Below are 20,325 nucleotides of genomic sequence, written 5' to 3'. Positions count from 1 at the left end.
TGGCCCGCTGCATGTCTCTTGAATTCGCGCGAATAAATCGGTACTGCAAGTGAACTATGATACTTAGCGTGAAGAGACAGGTCACAAAATCAACCAGAATGTTCAAGCAAAGTATAGAAAAAAATCCAATCTAAATCCGTTAAGCAGTTCTCTAGTGAAAAGCGGACAGACATACAGACATATGGGATGATAAACATGTTAATTAAAAAACAAGAGATCATATAAATATTTTTCTTAAATGAATGGGGAATTATTTGAGGTGATTAGTAGGAATCTTTTCATCTTTTTTTAAGTAATGATGACAATTGCTTCTAAAAGATTTGCTCTAAAAGTCAGTACCTTCCCATTCTCCTACCATTAAGAAAAAAATCATTTCCATCACCATACAACTGTCATTAAATTCATCCATTAGGGCTGGAAACAATGGCAGCAGATCACAGTATATGATTAAACTACAAAATACCCGCGCTTCGCAGCGGAGAAGTAGTGTGTTAAAGAAATTATGAAAAAAAAGGTAACATTTTAAAAATAACGTAACGTGATTGTCAATGTAATTGTCGTAGGCTTATTTTAGTATTGAGAATGATGAGTATGATTGCAAATGTTGTGTATGAGAAATACACATTTTTAGGATGTAAGGATCTCTTTGTAAACAACGCTTGCAGTTCTGCCCTCAGGCTTTAAAATGTCTGCAATGCTTACTCTTGAGCATACAACGTACAGTTGGCCATGTGAGAAGCAATCTTGTGTCAAGTCAATGCCGACCTTTTTTAGAGTCTGGCCATGTGACTCATTTATTATCATAGCTAGCAGACCATTACTGGAAATTGGAGGCGTTTGAATTGGAATGGGAAGTCAGAGGGTATGAGAGGGATGCTAGGAATAAATACATTATTCTCTGAGCCTGTTTCAGTGAAGACAGTTGCCTCAATGAGGTTCTTGTGAAGAGATTCGATCTAAAGCCTGGTGCCATTACAAAGTTTTGGTGGTTGTAAGTTTCATAGTAAAGCGGTGGAGTAAACGAAAAGGCAGGAGTCACCAGCAGGCAGACGTGAAGCAAGGCGAACAATAACAGGCTTGAAGTGGTGGAGTAAAGAAGGGAGCAGTGAGCACAAACAGCTAAGGACAGTAAGGAAGCTAGTAAGGAGGCACATGAGCACGGGATGTCGTTAATGTATATGGGCAGGGAGCCAACCACGTGGTAGGTGTGTGGACAGCGGCCGTGTGGAAAAAGGAAGGGGGACCTGGGGTGGCCCTTGTGTGTGAAATGGAAATAAGGAATGAAACCACCAAAAGGAGAGCTCAGTTCCTAAACTTCCTTATGGCGTAATGGTGAGAACCGCCAAAAAGAAGACGTTATTTTCAAAAGTTCATTACGGGGCACAACACGAAATGAAACATACTTAACATTTGTAAGTACAGTGTAAAAGATGAGCATGGAAAAACTGGAAGTAGCAGACATAGTAAGGAGGGGTTTCCCCTATCTATATATACAGTTTAGGGGGTACACCCGTTCCCCCCCCCTTGGGTGTTGTAATAGGACATGAAACATACCTAACTTTTATAAGTACACTGCAAGGAATGAGCACGCAAAATTTCAGCTTCCCACATATATGGAAAGTGGGAGAATTACTGATGAGTCAGTCAGGGCTTTGCCTTTTATATGTGTAGGTAGCAAAATACCCGCGCTTCGCAGCAGAGAAGTAGTTTGTTAAAGAAATTATGAAAAAGAAAAGGAAACATTTTAAAAATAACATAACCAGCGGTAAAGCAAGGAAGACTCCGCAATATGGACGGTTGGGTGCAAGTAGAAGGGGTGCCTGCTAACCTAAAAGGGCTATTCAGAGCTGACGGCTTTACTTGTCTGTTGTGGAGCGGGCGTCGGCCATGGATAGACGCTAACGTTGAGTCACCCGGGTGAGACGGACTTCATTCTTCAATAAAGGAACTGTCGCCGAGCCGGTGAGACCGCTTCTTTACATGTAAATTAAGTAAACGTGTCCGCGGCGCACATCAGGTTTGGTCACTGGATTAACTGCAGACTTCCCAGGCCGTGTGATTATAAACTTTTAAAAGAAAGTTCAGATAAGGGACTGGGGAACGTGTGGGGATTGTGTGTGACTGGGTGTCTAATTTATATGTGTATATAGTTGTAATATAGGTTAAGTACATGTGAATATATTTGCGCCTTTTATAAATAAGAGATTGTAATATAGGTTAAGTACATGTGAATATATTTGCGCCGTTTATAAATAAGAGATTTTTTCCGTTTGTTTACCTTGCTTTCTTTCTTTCCTGATTTCTTGCATTCTTTCGTTTTCGGCAGCGTCTGTATGAAGCTGTGGATTTGCCTGCGAGTATAATAAAGGAACTTTTGCCGAGCCGGTGAGAGCGCTTCTTGACATGTAAATTAAGTAAATGTGTCCGCTGCGCAAATCAGGATTGGTCGCTGGATTCACTGCAGACTTCCCAGGCCGTGTGATTATAAACTTTTATAAGAAAGTTCAGATAAAGGACTGGGGAACGTGTGGGGATTGTGTGTGTCTGGGAGTCTTAATTTATATGTGTATATAGTTGTAATATTGGTTAAGTACATGTGAATATATTTGTGGCGTTTATAAATAAGAGATTCTTTCCGTTTGTTTACCTTGCTTTCTTTCTTTCCTGCTTTCTTGCATTCTTTCGTTTTCGGCAGAGTCTCTATGAAGTTGTGGATTTGCCTGCGAGTATCTAGTGACAGCGTGTCTATTAACTTGTGGATTTTTCTGCGAGTATTTAGCGACAGCGTGTTGAAGTTGTATCTATAAAGATACAAGGGAGACATAGCTTTTTTTAATATCTGTATTAAAGAGCCTCCTTAAAATAATTTTAACGCTTTTTTATCTTCGTAGCTATTTTTTATCTGAAAAAAATTCAGAATTTTTGTTTTGCACGACGTGCCATCTTGAGGTTTTGAAAACCCATAGATTGAGCCTCCTGCTGCTTACCTCATAGAAAACAGTCACAACATTTCATTAATTTGGATGCATTAATACTTAAATATAATTGATTCATATATTATGTATTATTTTATTTGTTAATAAAATCCAATACATATGTGCATAAGTAATTCACTGGACAACACATTTTTTCAAAGGTTTTACTTCTTGAAATAACACAAATATATTTTCAGATCAACTGTATCAACTACTAATTTGGAATTCACTTATATTTAATTCAGCATGATGCCGACACATTGCATTTGTCCAATTGTGCTAAAACTAATTTGCTGCTGATTTTCATTTGTACTCAACATCTGATTTTTCTCATTTCAGCATCCAACAATAGCCGGCCAGCACCTATGGATTCCACTTGCCCTAATACCACTTGCCAATCATATAATTTCGTCACTGATCATCACTGATGCACCAAAGTTAGTAGATAAGAAGACCAAATATGAAAAAATGAATCTTTAGTAACATTTTACACTGTATGGTTGTTGTATGCTTGAAGAATGTTGTCATCCAACCAGACATAGTTTGGTGCTCTGTAGTTGGCAAGAAAACTCTTAATATCATTCTTGAATGCCTTCCATGGGATTTTCTCTCACCCCAATAGCAGAATATTGAACAGCTTGTCATTGAGGACATGTCTGGTTTGTGGACCAACAAAAACATCCTTCCTTAATCTTATCATCAGTTATTCATTGAAATATCTGTCTAAAAATACCAACATTCTTCAACTTCTTTTACTTTCTTGTTCATTACTTTCATGAAAGTTTTTATCAGCCCAAGTTTTAATGAAGAGGAGACAAAAGTATCTTTGTTGGGTCAACAAGAGGTTAATGTAAGGACAAACTTCAGCACGGCTGCCCCTTTCGCAAATGAAACAACAGTACTTGGTATACCCAAGCAGCAGTCTTAGTAGCAGTGCCACTACTTATACAACACAACAGATGTTCCAGTTGTAGTTGTTATACTGTGTATGTATACTTATAATAGTAGAAGAAATCACTAAAATAGGTAATTACGTGATAGGTTACACTCCAAAAGTGTTCAGAAAGCAAAATTCTTGTGGCCAAGTGAATAGATGGTATGATTATTTGGTGAATTAAAACACATCAGGTTCTGCAAAGGGTGTTAAACAGAGATGTCTCATTGTCATGAATCTACTGCCAATTGTCGGACCTTTAAGCTGGTGATCACAACATAAACAGGGCGATCATTCATTTAAATGATAAATAGGAATGAAATGACAATAAACAAGAATAACTGTATATTTTAGTAGGTACTGTAGGTTTCATGCCTGTTTTCCTGGTCCTTTTTTCAGAGGAGATGCTTAAAATGAAAAAACATGAATTTGAGTTTACTATGAAAATGTTTTCACTCTGTGGCCCATAAAACTGTAATTGCTGTGTCCTAACAGATCCAGATTGCTAGTTCCAAATTACTTGGTCAACGTCTGTTTGGAGATTATATATTTTTGCCATGTCTTCACTGTATTTTTGCTAGTGTGTTCAACACTCTTATGTGCATAACTTTGAGAATGTGAAAAGTAAACCCAAACTCCTGGTGAAAGACCACACAGACATGGAGGAGAACAATGAATGGGTGTTGGATTTAAATCCAAGAAGATAGATCTGTGAGGCAGCCTAATTAACCAGTGTAGGACATGACTGCATATTACACGGGGAAAAACATGAATGAAAAACGTGAACTGCTTATATCTTTACAGAAGACACAAAAACATTTTGAAAAAAATATTTATTTTAATATTTTTAAAAGCATCTGTTTTTGTTTTTCCTGATTACAGAAGAATGTATAATAACAACTGCTTGATAAGATGATGAATGATGTAAGTAAAGCATAAAGACATTTTAGGAAACAATAATGCAACAGAAAAGCAAAGTATAACCCTCTGGTATCCTGCAGATGATATTTCGGCTTTAAAAAAAACTTGAGGCATAAAGCAATATGTGCTGAATGTGTTAAGCAGGGCACATTAGCATGACTTTGCAAATAAACAACAGATAACTTTCCAGTTTTCCGAGTTTCTGCAAAGTAACACAATGTTAATTTGAATTTTACCACAACAGTATAAGGACTATGACAAGAATACGAATACATAAAGAAAAATGATTATGACCCCAGTAGAGCTGGTGGTTTATTGCTGAATATTATTTATATCAAGCAAAATACTGTATGTTATATATATTGTAGGTACACAGCAAAATTGTTGCATGTAAAATAATGAGAACAACCCAACTGGGATTCAATTTTATTGCTAGACAAACCATTACAAAATGACCTGCCATTTATTCAGTAAGTTTATATTGAGAAACATCAAATACAGAATAGAAGAATACTTCTAGTTGCTTCATCCTGTCTCCCTTCTATTTCCCAAATTAGGGATCACAGCAGTGCATATACATTTTAAATCTTTTTAAAAATTCTGCACCCATGAATCCAAGACCGCCTTTCTTAAAAGTAGTAAGAATGCATGCAAATACCTTTTAGTGCTGCACTATCACTTTTAATAATTCTGTGGCCTAACGTAAAATCTTCAGACCTGCTTAATTCAGTTCAGGGTTGCAGGATTCTGGAGCCAATCCTAGCAGTTTTGGAGGCAAGATGGCCCTGGGCAAAATGAGCCTACTAATGCACACACTCAATTTACAGATTGACAATTTGTCTTAGGTGTTGTAAGAGCAAGATCAGGGTGCCCAGAGGAAGTTCACACAGGCACAGTATGGAAGGTACAAAATATATCAACACAACAACCAGGCATGGCATTTGAATCCAGGATGATAGATACATGTGGCCCCATTAACATTCATGTGCCACCCTTAAGAATTACTGTACATGGAAATTTGAAAGTGCATGTGTAATTTTATAATTTACATCCCCAGAATACCTGCTACAAATGAATGTTATATTCGGACTCAGAATGGAAGGCAAGCAACCCTAATTCCCCTTTTCTTTAAGTGATTCTTGTTTTGTCTTCAGCAATTGATCTGTGGCCAACATTTAGGAAATCTGGTCCATTGTGTGTAGATTTTTAAGCGTGCCAACAAATTCAGCATGATTACTTCACAATTACTTGGTCATCATCTTATAGTATTCATAGGCCTAAAATCATTTTTCTCTACATCAGTGAATAGGCCAAATGTCTGCCATCAATACTACTACGTAACATGATTGTAACGATTTGAGTTATTGCTCACAAATAAAAGCCCATAAAAAATTCAAGAAAGATCAACAGCTTTGACTGTATGCACTGACCGTCTTGGAATATTTCATTTAGAGATTCCAGATAGTGCTGGTTATATAGATTTTAACCTTCCAGTTGTTAAATATTTACCCTGGAAATTGATTTGTTTGAGCACACAGCATATGCATTTATATTATGTAGAAGGCTGAGTCAAGCAGTGGTGTTGAGGCACTGACCTGAAGTCAGAGGGTGGTGACAACACCACCCTTCCTCTGTGACTGTTATACTAGTCAAAGTGTATAAATAAGCCATGCTCCAATGCTTAAAAGCTGTGTGAAAGTTGAATTGAAAGTCCTTGCTGCCCACAACATTACAGTAATGCACAAATGTATTTACCCAAAATGCCTGCAGTGGAAGCTAAATCCAGGTTATCTGAACTGTTACAACATGTACATTGCCAATTAGAGTTTGAACAGATTGAACAGAGTATTGTAGCTAGAAGGGCTAGAAGTCATTTTAAAACCATAATAGCATGCCCAGAAGTACCAATCAATTTGGTAAGTGCTCACTGCTCTTCTTGAGACATGCGATTAAAAAAATGAGGGCACCCCCTGGAGTGGCACAACTAGCTAGTAATAAGGTCTCATGCACAGTACACATGCATTTAATCAGGCCTTGAGAACATAAGAAAACCAAAAATGTGGATCCAAAATGTTTTAACCTCTTCATTGTTTCGTGTCCTTCTTCACTACTAGCTATAAATATACAATTTCTGAAGAATAAGGGTTAGCATACTGAAATAAAAACAGAGACAATTATGGTTCTGCCTCCAGGATGGGGTTGTCACCTATGAAACTAAGAAAATGGCCTTTTAAGCACTTAGACTTTATGGTTTGTCATTTCGTAATAGAAATGGAAGGGTAAGTAGATGAGTTTGCTCAGAAAGGGTGTCAGGTGGCTTTGTAATGCCTATAATGACTTCTGCACAGGGCCAATTTAACTGTACTAATTAGTCATAGCAGTAATCCTTATTAAAAATTGCAGTTATAGAGCTCTGTTCCATAGTAGAAAATACTGCTAGGTTTATTACTGTAACAACTTAAAAATTAATCAAGAAATTGGCTGAATGATGAACCACTTTGCACTCTCAAAATAGTAACAGTTCTGTAATGGCACTTTACTGAGTTGTGTGGATCTTTGGCAGATAAACATTTCATTCTGAGAGGGGTTCTTTATGTATGAAATTGGTTCTTTGAGCTTTGAAAAAGTTCCTAATATGCGGACCAAACAGAAATCTTTAAATTATAGTAGGCCTAGCAGGGTACTAACAGATCAAGAAAGACTTGAACTTAGCCTATGTGATTGCATGCAGCAATAGTTCTTTTAAAATTAGAAACTCTTTCTGTTACCATCTATTTATGGAGCCTGTTACAGTTCTAAATAAATAAAGCTTTTTTCTGGAACCTTCATATAGATGGTTCATTTGGTAACCAAAAACAGTTTCCTTAAGGCATTGCTCTGCAGAACCACTTTGGCACCTTTATTTTTAAGAGTGTATGTGCTGTTAGTTTTACCTCCATTTACCAGCAGCCCTTTTTAACTAAACAAGGATCTCCATCCATCCCTCCATTCATCCAAAAAAAATATATATTACTAGATGACAACACTAGTTACAGATGAATTCAGTATTCATGCAATCAACAAATGTTTCAGAAAATTCTACACATAAACCATTGGGCCAGAAAAGCATTGTTTCATGTTTTAGAGCTGCAAGAAATCCTGGAGGGAAGAAGCATCCAGCTGGTCAGTAGCCCACCAAAACAAGAGTGTTCCCAATAGGATGATCAGGCAAATCCTCAGGAAGGTTCGCAAGAAGCTGGAATTCTGGGGATATAGAAGAAGAGGTTATAGGTTACAATTTTCAATCTTTTTCAGATGTAAGAAGTTTTGTAGAGAAGATAAGCTTTAAAAATATGTCAACTCAGTATCAGTAAGCTTGGGACTTTATAAGGCCCACAGATGAGTTGAGAACAATTTCATTACAAGGAATAAAAGTCTCCAGACCACTGAAGAGAATATTGACTTAACATTAGCCTAATTCTACCATACTGTAAATATCCTAAGCACAAGGCTGCTTGCCCTCACTTCCCCAATTCATGATACATTGTTTCGGTTTTTCTGTAATGATTTTCCGATATTACACTTATCCTTCCTCTCTGCCAGTGAGTTTTTGCTTCAATTTACTCTGTTATAGTATGAATTTTAAAATTCTAGTGCAGTACTCATTTTTGAGCTTTTTGTGTAACTTTGTTTTAACTTGTTTTGCAATGTTTGCATTATTACTGTACTAGGGGGCTCTGCCCCTTGCTTGCTTTGCTCAACCCCCACCCCCCCAGGTTTGGTTTACCGGATATACAATTTAAAGAGATTTTTATTTTCATGGGAATTGTTACATATGCATTATTTTCACTTTTACCTTAAAACTTTTGTAAAAACAATACTTGTCCTTTATTTCCGGCCCTGGGTGTGGTTAAATCTCTTTCTCCCAGGATGTATAACGCTGCTTGCATTGTGAAGGGGGGGCGGCCGAACATACACTAAGGAGAAGCGGTTGGATCATCTGCTGGCTTGTTGCTGCTGCTGCTGGCGAGCTGCGTGTTCTGCTTGTTGCGCTGTGTGTCAATCATTTAAAAGCCTGTGCAGCAGCTGTCCTTTTGCCACTTTGCATCTCTGCCACTCGCGTTGTGAAGGGGGGGTTGGCTTTACACATGATAAGGAGAAGTGGTCAGATCATTGCAGGCTTGCTGCTGCTGCTTCTGGTGAGCTACGTGTTCTGCTTGTCGCGCTGTGCGTCGATCATTTAAAAGCCTGTACAGCAGCTGTCCTTTTGCCACTTCGCATCTCTGCCGCTCATTTTGGGGGGATGGTGAGGCTGAACACATGCTTAGGAGAAGCGGTTGGATCATCTGCTGGCTTGCTGCTGCTGGCAAGCTGCGTGTTCTGCTTGTCGCTTGTCATTGTTTTAAGAGCTAGGAGCACATGAAGTGTGTCTGCCAAAAAGTATTCCAACAACTGCTAGGTTAGATGTCCATGAACTTGTTTTAAATGTCTCACTGCCTTGTCTCACGTGACGTTAAAGTGCCTCTCGTGGGATGTCAAATTGTCTTCCGAAAAGATCATGTCTCATCTCCCAAGATTTTTTTTTTTATAATAGAGAGATATCAGCATTCTGGTGACGTTATTTTATGTTCTCTTTTGCATATGGTTGTTGCCATTTTGAGATATTTGTGTTGCCTGACCCTAACCCTAAGCCTAAGCCTACCCGTAGTATCTGAAGATCCTAACCTGTCTGGGAGACCAATGTAATGGAAAAACATGGGAAGACAACCTGCGAGGACTGTAGCCTCCACTTCCTTACACACTAGATGCACACCTGTAGAGCATGCTGGGAACTGTAATACCTTGTGGCAGCCCTGCTGGGTTCTGTGGGTGGCAGCAGAAGGAGCTGCAAGGATAAGTGGACCCTATTTTATGGGGCTTTCTCCTGACCCAGAAATGCTTTCTACATCCAATGTCCTAAAATCAGAAGTATTCCTGGGTCTTGAATAAAAGGAGCCACTCTGTTTCAAAAGGAAGACAGAGAGAAGAGAGTATTTGTGTATGGAATTCAACAAGAAATCTCTTTAAAGGTATTTTGTTGTAATTAACCTTTTATTTAAACCCAGGACTTGCGTCTTTGAGGTTGTGTCTGGAGTATGTGGCTCTGCTCCCTACAGATCACACCTTATATTCAGTTTCTTATGACAACATTTTGGGAGACTTAACCATATTTAGAAGGGCTACCAGTACAGTACAGTATCAGTAACCCTACCCCTAACCCTAACCCTGGCAACTTTCTGTTTTCCAAACCAATTGCTGTGGAAGTTCTCATCTCATCAGTAAGGTACTTTAACCTAAAAAAGAGCCTCCTGAAGGAGCTATTTTCATTTAAATCTTTGCCTATAGATCCATTTATTACAGCCATGTAGAGCACAATAGCAACACAAATTATTTTCTGTTTATTGAATTGAAAGGCTACACCATCAAGGTTTCCTCTTTAATAAGCAAGCAACTGTTAAAGTGCTTGATGTGAGAATGTAAAATAGGGAGGGATTAAGATCCTGAATTATTTCTCACTGGTGACATGTGGTTACAAAGCAGGATAGCCTGGACATGGCAGATAAAGCCATCTGGTAGTAACTAATGAACTGCAATAATGGAGAAGTAAGGAAAAAAGTATAGTCGATTATGAGCACCAAATGAAGAGAAACATTCATTACGGTATTAACATATCAAGATCCAGATCCCCACTGCAAACAGTGTATCTCTGTTTAGCTTTGCATTCATTTTGTATTACAAGTTTACAGAAATAGACAATGAGAATATTTTTGGGGAGAAAAATGTCCTATTAGATTTGTAAATGCTGTGTGAACACTACCCAATCTCTGATTTGCTTCATTCCCTGGAGAGATCAGGCAAGAGGCCAGGGGTCTCTTTAAATAGGGCCTAGATCCTCTAGCGGTTTGCTCCAAAAATGGGATGTGTTTCATACAAAGCAAATAAACAAGACAAGCATGATAACAACAGAGATTAGCTTCAGCTGTAGAATTCTCAGAGAAAACATTAGCTGTTATCCCCACTGTGTGCATCTGATCTTCAAGGGAAAGAAAAAATGACAAGAAAGGACTGGTCCAGCACTTATGCCATAACTAAATTTATGATTTTTCAGCTAACTGCATGGCACAGCTTATAAACACCATACAAAGAACCATTATGTAAAATTAAAAAAAGAAACATTTTAACAGTTATACATTATAAAGATGCAGTATGTGATTGCATAACATGTTTTTGAAAAAAATACCAGAAAAACGTTTTTTTATAACTAATCATACCACAACTATTATAGCAAATGGGTTAAAAGATAGCTGAAAGGGAGCATAGCATTTACTACATGTGTGCATCATAAGGAGTTTTTTTATATATACAGTATGCTTGAGCCAGTCAAGAAAGTCATTTCAATGCCCATTAAGGAAGCCTGTGCATACTACAATCTCATGAACTAATGAAGAAACAGTCGGTACTGAAACATTTACTTCCTCAAATCTAGGAAAGATGAGTGCATTTGATTAAAGCTAAAGAATGCATATACTTGCCTAACAGCATCTGTCATCTTAATAGCATTTCCAGCTTCCAAAAAGTTCTGTCTTAAGAATCAACCTCCTATTTTTAGTTCTCACATTGTCCCTATAAATGCTGCAATGTGAAGAAAGGGGTAGTGACTGACAGAGGATGCTATTGACTACTTACATGACCCTTCACGATTTTCAGAACAAAATCAAACAGGCTTATATTGTATCAACCTACCAACAGGAGGAGCTAGAACAAGTAAAGGGATTGGGGTATAGACACTGAAAAGACAGTAGGGGATAAGTGACAGTTGGACACTTGTTGCTCAATATACCAGAGGATGGCTGTGGGCTCCTTTCTATTGCTCATGATCTGCTGCTAGCACTTGTGAAAGACAGGCCACCATCCTATCTGGGAGATGACTGATCTTTAAAGCTAGAATATGTTTGGGGCTCAGAATTGCATGTGCCTGTGGCTGCTAAAAAGCTCTAAATGTATAGCCCCAAGACTTCTAAACAGCACATCTGACCCTGGAACATATTATTGGTATTTCCCCAGATGTGTTCTCAAGCTGGGTGTATAAAGCTAATACAGCATCACCTTTTTTAACAGTCCAGAAAGCTTGAGGTTGGGAGTGGAATCAGGGTTCATCAGGTGGCTGTAGAAGTTTAAAAAGCAGTCTATCATTCATCTGCATCCGTAATTCCATTGAGGTTATTTGTGCTTCCTAAGTCTGATTTAATGATGAAAGTTTAACCTATGACTTAATTTAACAAGATTAAATTAATGGAGTGGCTGTTTTTGATGATGGTTTTACTTTATTAAATTCGATACAGGCTCTGAAGGAACCATGTTATTTCTTCAAAACATAGCCAGCTAGAGTGTAGGAGGAGTGCTATAGTGATAAATCCAAGAAGACATTTGCCAATAGGTCCTCCATCAATGGATAACCCACATAATTTGATTTTCAAAGAGATCTTAGTAATATTCAGTTGTTCTAGGAGGCCAAAACTAATAAAATTCCTGGTGGAGCCAGAATCTATTAGAGCAAGAAATTCAATTGAACCCTGACAGCAGACTAGTAGTATGAAATCTCATGTTTCAGCCAGGGTTTATTTCCTAGGTAAATTACATGCTCCTTTTCTCTATTATTTTTGTTGTTCTTGAATTATTGTTTTTGTTTATATGTTACTTCTGTTGATATTATTGTTTACTATTTAGTACTTTTGCACTATATAAGTTGTGGCATCCGGCTGGGGACGCCCAGGAGGACCGGAGGAGGGCTTGTGCCTCCTCCAGACCACGAGGGGGCGTCCGCCCTGGTTATGTTGGGGACCCTCGGGTAAAGGGCTTGGAAGCCCAACCCTGTAGGGACCCGTGGCCACCGCCAGGCGGCGCCCTGGTGCCTGGATATACCTGGAGTCCAGCACTTCTGCCACACCAGGAAGTGCTGGGGGGAAGACGACAGGGGACACCCGGACAGCTTCCGGGTGCGCAGCCGGCACTTCCGCCACACTGGGGCGTGGCTACGGAGGAATGCCGGGAAGCAGCTGGAGCCCATCCGGGTTCCTATTTAAGGGGCCGCCTCCCTTCAGTCGATGGTGGATGTCGGATGGAAGTGGACAGAGCTGGAGAGAGGACTGGAGGCGGCCAGGAGAAAGGCATTGGAACTGTGAGGCCTGGACTTTGGGGAATCGGTGCAAGAGGCAGTGGGGTCTGTGGTGCACGTAATTGAACTGTGTAAATAGTGTAAATAAACAGTGTGTGGTGAACTGATGATGTCCGTCTGTGTGTGTGTCCGGGCCAGTGTCCACAAAGTATGAATACATTCTGTTATGTGTTGTTATACTAATTTTAGTACTGCCACATAGTGGATTTTTTTTTGTTACCTGTGCTGTCATTTTGTTTATGGGGCAGTACTTAACAGGGGCCCTTTGCCATGATGATTCATGTGTGGAAGTTAGGGCTTGCCACAGACACTGGCTTTGGCTCCACCAGAAGCTCTTAAAAAGGACTACATAGCTACAAGAAGAAGAAAGAAAGACAGTTATAAAGACTCTTTTCAACATCACACATTCATTTGAAAACAAAGGTATTGTCAGCAACTTCCTGAGCTGACAAAAGATCATCATTTTGAGAGATTTGTATTTGGAAAGGTGGACACCTCATGGGCCACATTCAGTGTACAGCTGGAGCAGTTGGAGAAGGATCATTTTTAAATTGTGGTGAACAGGAGTTTCCCAAAAATCCCGGTGAGGCAGTACCAGTTTATCATGTCGGGGATAGTGAGGGTTACAAAGGGTTTCACCTGCTTTGCTGGCTCTTTTGCATATTACGTTTACAATCGTTACGTACTAAACTGGACTTTTTTTATTGTTTTCACTGAACTTTCTGTTTCTGTGGGCCTATTGTAAGACATTAATTAAACAACAGACTCCTAGGGATTTGTGTTAATGGTTTTTTGGGGTGTGTGGGGATAGTTTGGTTGGATGTGCATTGTATGTTGTCTTGCTTTGTATCTTATTACAACAGTAAAAACATTAATTAGCTGTCTTGTTTTTTTTTTTTGTATATCATCAAGGGATTTTAGAGGGGTTGGAAAAACCAAGAATGAAGTACAGTGAGGCTGTTGCCGTTTTTTCGATCCTTTGTCTCAACCCTGCATAATGGCTTCATGAAGTATGTCTTCAATGTAATAACAAGCCATTTCACGTTTTACGTCCTCAGAGAGGTCACTATGACAAAGAGTCACTACACTAAAGTCTGGGCCTCTCATTCCAAGTCTGCAGCCAATGGTTTAAAATGTAATAAAATTCTCATTTGATGTATTGCCTTGCTGATAGTTAATAAGTTTCTTTGTGTCTAAACTATTTCATTTAGGCCGGTCAAAAATCATTGCTCACTTGCTTCAAACACATTTTGCTGCCCTTTGTATGGCGCATTCTTTGTTAGGCTGTTGGGACTTGATGTGCCTAGCAAAACAGCAAGGCGGGAACTGACACTGGACAGGGTGTTGCTTAAATATGAATTTTATAATATTGAAATGACACCTGGAGGAAATGGAAGCATGCTCAACTAGCAAAAGGTCAGTGCACAGATCAGCAAACACATTAGTTATAGGGCATGGTAATTAACTCATGGAATGAAACAAAGAAAAGTTCCAAAACCCAAGTGAAATACTAAGGCAGTAGAAACAGAAGGCTAATTCATATTTAAGACCTGAATCAATACATGGAGCCCTGTGAAATACATGCATTTTTTACATTTATTTTGATCTCTTTAGGGTTTTTATTATCAGGATTCCGATCATTTTAGTTTCAATTCAATTGACAAAATTTTATTTTTACTTTTTGTTTTGTAGTTGTTTCTGCAACGCATTTTGGATGATTGACGTGATTACAATTGCCATGGTAGTGATAGCAAGGAAGTGATACTATAAATATGGCAGCATTTCAGTATACACTATCCTTAGGTGGATAAACAATGTCTTGAAAATCCTTTGTGTAGTTAGCTCTAGCACTGAGTTTGGCTTTGACTTGCCTTTGGTCTTTGACTCATGATTCTTGTTTTGCCTTTTCGCTCCCTTTGCTTCGTATTTTGCCATCTCCCAGTTTTAACCTCTGCCTGTCCTAATGATCAAACTACATGTCACATCCTGGTCATAACAATCTGTGCCCTTGCTTGTGTATCTTAACAGCATGTTTGAAGTGCTCTTGATACTTTTTACCTGTTTTGGGAAGGAATTTATTTTTATATTTGCAAATAATATATTTCTCAAAATTTACATACTTGAATACTTATTGTTATTTAGGTGTCAAGTTGGGTGCATCTTAGTATGGCTTCTTCAGTTTTTTTTAGGTGATCAATCTTGCCCTTTTCAGTGTCTTCGAGATCCATTCCTTGTTAAATGCTCAGTTTTGCCCCATGGAGAGTAATGGACGATTGGCAGGTTTGGGTGGGGTGACTGAGGACAATCGTCACAGCAATGTCAACTGATTAATTAACCTGCGGCAACCCACCACAACCTACTTCACAAACCATCTCTATCAAACCATTACCATTAAATACATAACTAACTTGTCACCCAATGACAGCAGCCCACATTAAGGACCTTAAAAGATGCCTTAAAGACCTGAGGCTTTGGAGGGTCAAATACAGGTTCTTGGTGGGGGTTGTCAGAACCTCCATTGTTCACTATTGGGAGTGCAACCCAGTGTCCCTGTAGCATGAGCTGGGGCATCTGTAACCCCAGAAGCAAATCTAGTAGGGGTTTCACAACCAGAATACATTTAGGGTAAAGCCTCAACCTAAGTTGGGTGGACAGAGAGAAAATGGAAGAGAGATGGGAGTGCTTCGATTTATTTGAGAGTTGGGCAAACTGTCAAACTGCAGCAACAAGAAGAGAGTGGTTCAAGATCTGTATAAGTGGTCCACAGTGGCAGGAGAGTTTTGGTTTTTGATCTATGGTACTTTGTATTCTACTTTATGTGCACCCCTCCCTAGTAATTATTTTACACTGTTCCTCTGGGATTACAATTATATCACAGCACCTACAGTTAAGAATGAATGATTTCTCAAGATGCATTACCTTTCTTTTTATTGTATGAATCTGACTAGTTTAAATTGATTGAAGAAAGAAGAAAACAGACCTCTGGCTAGTTTAGGAGAACAAAGAATTTATCCTACTGCTTGAAAGTCGGCAGAAATATCAAATGCAGCAAGATTATTAGACTCCTGCAAATCAATCACTGCAATTATTTTCAGTGTTCTGTGCCACATTTCATATTTTTCTAATACTGCAGAGTGCTTTGCCAAGCAATCCTCATCGTAGCCCTAAAAGGAATAACAATGTGCGTGCTTATGAATTAACAGGTAAAATAAACCAGAGTTTTCATTACTTAAATAAACTTAATTTTATAATGCAACAGAAACTACTGAGGCTTCAAGACTTTATTTCAGTGTTGAGAGAGAGAGAGAGAAGTGGTAACGGGCCAGAGCTCCACAGAAGGAAATGTTTGCCACAAACCTGGGTGGGCATTCTTATGTTGGCATAGTAACCTGACTTCTGTAAAAAGATCTTGCCTGCCTCACAACTTTATTCTGGTAAAACAGCACCAGTCAAAAAGTGATAATGCACTAACAAATTAGGAAGTTATTATCCAGCGTCCCCAAAATGAGTGATAAAATGAACACAAGGAAAATTTATCAATTCTTTTACCAAAATCAGAATCAGAATCAAAACTATTTTTATATGCAAGTACTTAATGTAGAGGATTTTAACTGGGTAGCTGTGGAGCTGCTAATAACAGACCCAACATCACATACACATAACATAAATAACACATGTTAAACAACATGCATTGTAAACAGTTACAATTATTAAGAAGATGTGTGAATGAAAGCATGTGGGTGTGTAGCGTGTATGCACATGCATACACATACAAGGGTGCTATATGACATACATACCTTCATATATGAGAGAACACATGAATAAGTGAGGAAGAAAGACTAAATTGTTGGTTTGGAAGGGCTATGGCTCTGGGAAAGAAACTGTTTAGGTATCTATTAGTTTTAGTTTACCAGAGGGGACTTTTTGGAACAAGTGATGACCTGGTTAAGATGAGTCAAACCCACTTAATCCATGTTTGGGTTTATGAGGAGAGGGAACCGTTCCCCTCAGTGCCAGAAACGAGACAGGAAGCACTATAGAAACAATTGGGGGGAGGGGCTATTTTTAATTTGAAAATTTTGAAATCTGAAGAGATTCCAAAAAGTAGAATGTGTGTTTTTTATTCAGGCAAGGCGGATGCAGGAAGGAAAAAATGGGCAAGAATTTGCAAGTCTGGACAATTTCTGAAACTCAGGAGAGACCTTCATGATGTACCTTGTGTGAAGTTTGGCTTCATGTTGTGAACACACCGTGCAGCAGGTTTGAAAAATGATGCAATAAAGATATAGAGGAAAGGGTGGAGGGCTGCAGAAGCAAGGCATAAGTAGAGGTTAAACAGAAATGAATGATTTCTGTTAAAATGTAAGACTCCTCTCTCTCTAACACACTCTCTCTCCTCTTTCAACCCTCCTGTCATTTCTACTGACTGCTTCAGTCCAATTTAGGAAATTTCTTGTGGCCATTAACCTCTCCTTGACTCTTCCTTGCAATGTAAAACATTGCAAACATATGCCTGTTACTGGCCAGGACCCAGAATTCATCTATCGTGTTCACTGAAGAGTACTGTGAGCAGTGCCTTTGTCAGAAATACCATCAAGAAACTGTGAAGCTACTATATAAACAGAGATTACACAGCAGTGAGAAACCAGCACTGACCAAAAGATAGCAGTTACTGTATGTGATCAAATGGTCATCACCAAAAACTGGTAAAGAGGAGCAGAGAAGCCTGAGAGAAGCTGAAGACTTTCTAAGCAAGGGTCATGTTGCTCAGAGTATAAAGTGATGCAATGATGAACAATAGTAGCACCACCAAGTTAGTAAAAAGTGATAGAGTAATAAACTCAAGTGCTAAAGATGGGCCAGAGCAGTGTGTCTCATTGAGTATATGCAGCAGTCTTCTTGAGATTAGTGGCAGCTTACTAAACTGGAGAGGGTGGACTAAGGTAAAAAGTGATCCACCACCAGCCAATGGGATCTCCTCAAATTACTAAAGGGTCATATAGTATAAAAAATGGAGTGCTATTAACTACTTGCTAAAGACAGACAAGATTGTTCATATCCAATAGTCTACTAGACAAGAGTGGCTCAGGTGATAACTTATAAAACAAGATTGGTGTAGTCCATGACCTAAACTAATCTTCTTCTTTCGGCTGCTCCCATTAGGGGTTGCCACAGTGGATCATCTTCTTCCATATCTTTCTGTCCTCTGCATCTTGTTCTGTTACCCCCATCACGCATGTCCACTCTCACCACATCCATAAACCTTCGCTTAGGCCTTCCTCTTTTCCTCTTCCCTGGCAGCTCTATCCTTAGCATCCTTCTCCCAATATACCCAGCATCTACATTTACTTATCTGGCTGATGTCCATATCCAAGGTAACTTGCAAAATTTATCATACAGTTGGTTACATTTCTTTTTTTGGTTTTCCAAAAAGTGTGACAGCCAGAAAAAATAAGGAGTGTTACCACCCAATTACTAAAAATGGTGGTCTGCTAGACAAGAGGGATGTACCTGTTAAAATGCCTAGCCTACTGACTTAACATCTGTTCACCTCCCAGAAGCAACAGCTGTACGGTTGTTTCTGCCCTAGGGCAGTAAATACATGGGCTGAGCAAATACACCAAAGAATGACATTATCAACTGTTGACGAGACTCTTCTCTGCATGTGCATAACTATAAAGTGATTAAGACTATGAATGAATTGTATGTTCTGAGTTAATAATGTTCATGTGTTAATTTTCAGATGTAATTACACAGTTCATAATGAAGAATTGCCACATTTATACAGCAGCTTGTATGCCATTTTCAGGGAAAGGCTTAGTATAGAACAATATAAAAATATCATTGGATATCTATTTGACGTACACACTTCACATTATTATTTCGGCTTGAGTTTAAACCATTACTAGTTAGTTTGTTAATGTTATTGTAGTAAACGGAATGTTAATTTTTCAGTGGATATCAACATAGTTTCAGATGAGACAAGCCAGGTGACTTTAAGACAGGAATGGGGTGACTGGGGGAACCTGATTGACCGATGGATATAATCATTGTACCTCAGAGCTTCAGGTTTAAGGATTGTGTCCCTCTTCTCAGTATTTGCATTACACGTAGGATGCCTGCACAGGGTGTTTTAATTCATAGTGTGCACCTCATAAGCAGTTTGTGAGGTTCTCAAAGTCTATAGAGAGTACTGTAATGTGCAGATGTGTAAAAGCTGTAGAAATATATTCACTATCCTGATTTTTGCACATTACCCTTGAAAAAGGTCTCTTCTATTTAAGAAGAATAAAAATTTGATACCCAAATCTATGACACTATGAATGACGCTGATCACAACAATATTTTGTCATCATTTAACTCAGTTGGAGTCACCATTAATTTTACTGAATCAGCCCACAATCTAGGAGTTATCTTTGACTGTAGCATGTCATTTAAAGCGCATATTACTAATTTGTCCAAATCATGTTTCTTCCATCTTAAGAATGTTGGGAAATTAAGGTGCTTTCTAAATAAACAGGATTCTGAGAAATTAATTCATGCATTTATCTCTAGTAGGATTGACTACTGCAATGCTGTGTTCACTGGATGTTCAAATTGTTCTTTATACAGCCTCCAGTTAAACCAAAATGCTGCTGCAAGAATTATTACAAGAGCAAGAAAATATGAACACATAACTCCAGTTCTTAAATCCTTACACTGGCTCCCAGTTAAGTTTAGGGAAGATTTAAAAATCCTCCTTTTAACATATAAAGCATTCTGAACTTATCATGACTTACAAACCAGAGCGCACATTAAGATCTCAAGAAGCCCGTCTTCTTATGATTCCAAGAATTAATAAAATGACAGTGGGAGGTCGAGCTTTTTGTTACAGGACCCCTAAACTGTGGAATGGTCTTCCTGCTTCTGTAAGAGATGCCCCTTCGGTCTCAGCCTTTAAATCCTGGCTGAAGACTCACTACTTCAGTTTAGCATATCCTGACTAGAGCTACTGATTAACTGTACAGACTGCATCTCTGTTGTTAGTCATTAGCACTAAAACATAAGTAACATGATAGTTATAATTTGTTACTAACCCTCACCTATTCTGTTTCTCTTCTCAGTGCTCAAATGAGGCACTTGGTGTCACGGCCCACCTGCCAAGTTGTTTTGCCTGCCTAAGGTAAAGTCATCCCTGATGGAGGATCGCAGGAATCATGGGGTAGAGGGGTTCTTTCATCGGATTGGCTGTCCCAGTGCTGTTTCAGCTGTGGAATGGCCAAATGGGGGAGGCAGCTTGATGGCTGAGGTCTCCAGGACTC

General features: G+C 38.9%; 1 protein-coding gene and 1 long non-coding RNA gene across 3 annotated transcripts in view; one reads left to right on the top strand and one right to left on the bottom strand.

The window, feature by feature from the left end:
- Positions 1–20,182, top strand: part of LOC120542864 — a 46,512-nt gene extending 26,330 nt beyond the window's left edge. Inside the window, exon 3 of one of the 2 annotated variants that reach the window (XR_005636245.1) lies at positions 20,128–20,182. This is a non-coding gene — a long non-coding RNA (uncharacterized LOC120542864). Of the gene's footprint in view, positions 1–3,314; positions 4,708–20,127 lie in introns of those variants that run through there. The other variant, XR_005636244.1, reaches the window with a different exon arrangement.
- Positions 4,728–20,325, bottom strand: part of LOC120542863 — a 97,033-nt gene continuing 81,435 nt past the window's right edge. The window contains exon 4 of the mRNA XM_039775566.1: positions 4,728–8,073. Coding sequence (XP_039631500.1) covers positions 7,951–8,073 — 123 coding nt within the window. The 3' untranslated portion in view covers positions 4,728–7,950. The remainder of the gene's footprint in view (positions 8,074–20,325) is intronic.

Source organism: Polypterus senegalus, chromosome 13, assembly GCF_016835505.1.
Source record: "Polypterus senegalus isolate Bchr_013 chromosome 13, ASM1683550v1, whole genome shotgun sequence".
Taxonomy (NCBI): Eukaryota; Metazoa; Chordata; class Cladistia; order Polypteriformes; family Polypteridae; genus Polypterus; species Polypterus senegalus.
The sequence above is the reverse complement of the archived record's forward strand: the minus strand, read 5'-3'. Positions and strand labels throughout refer to the sequence as shown.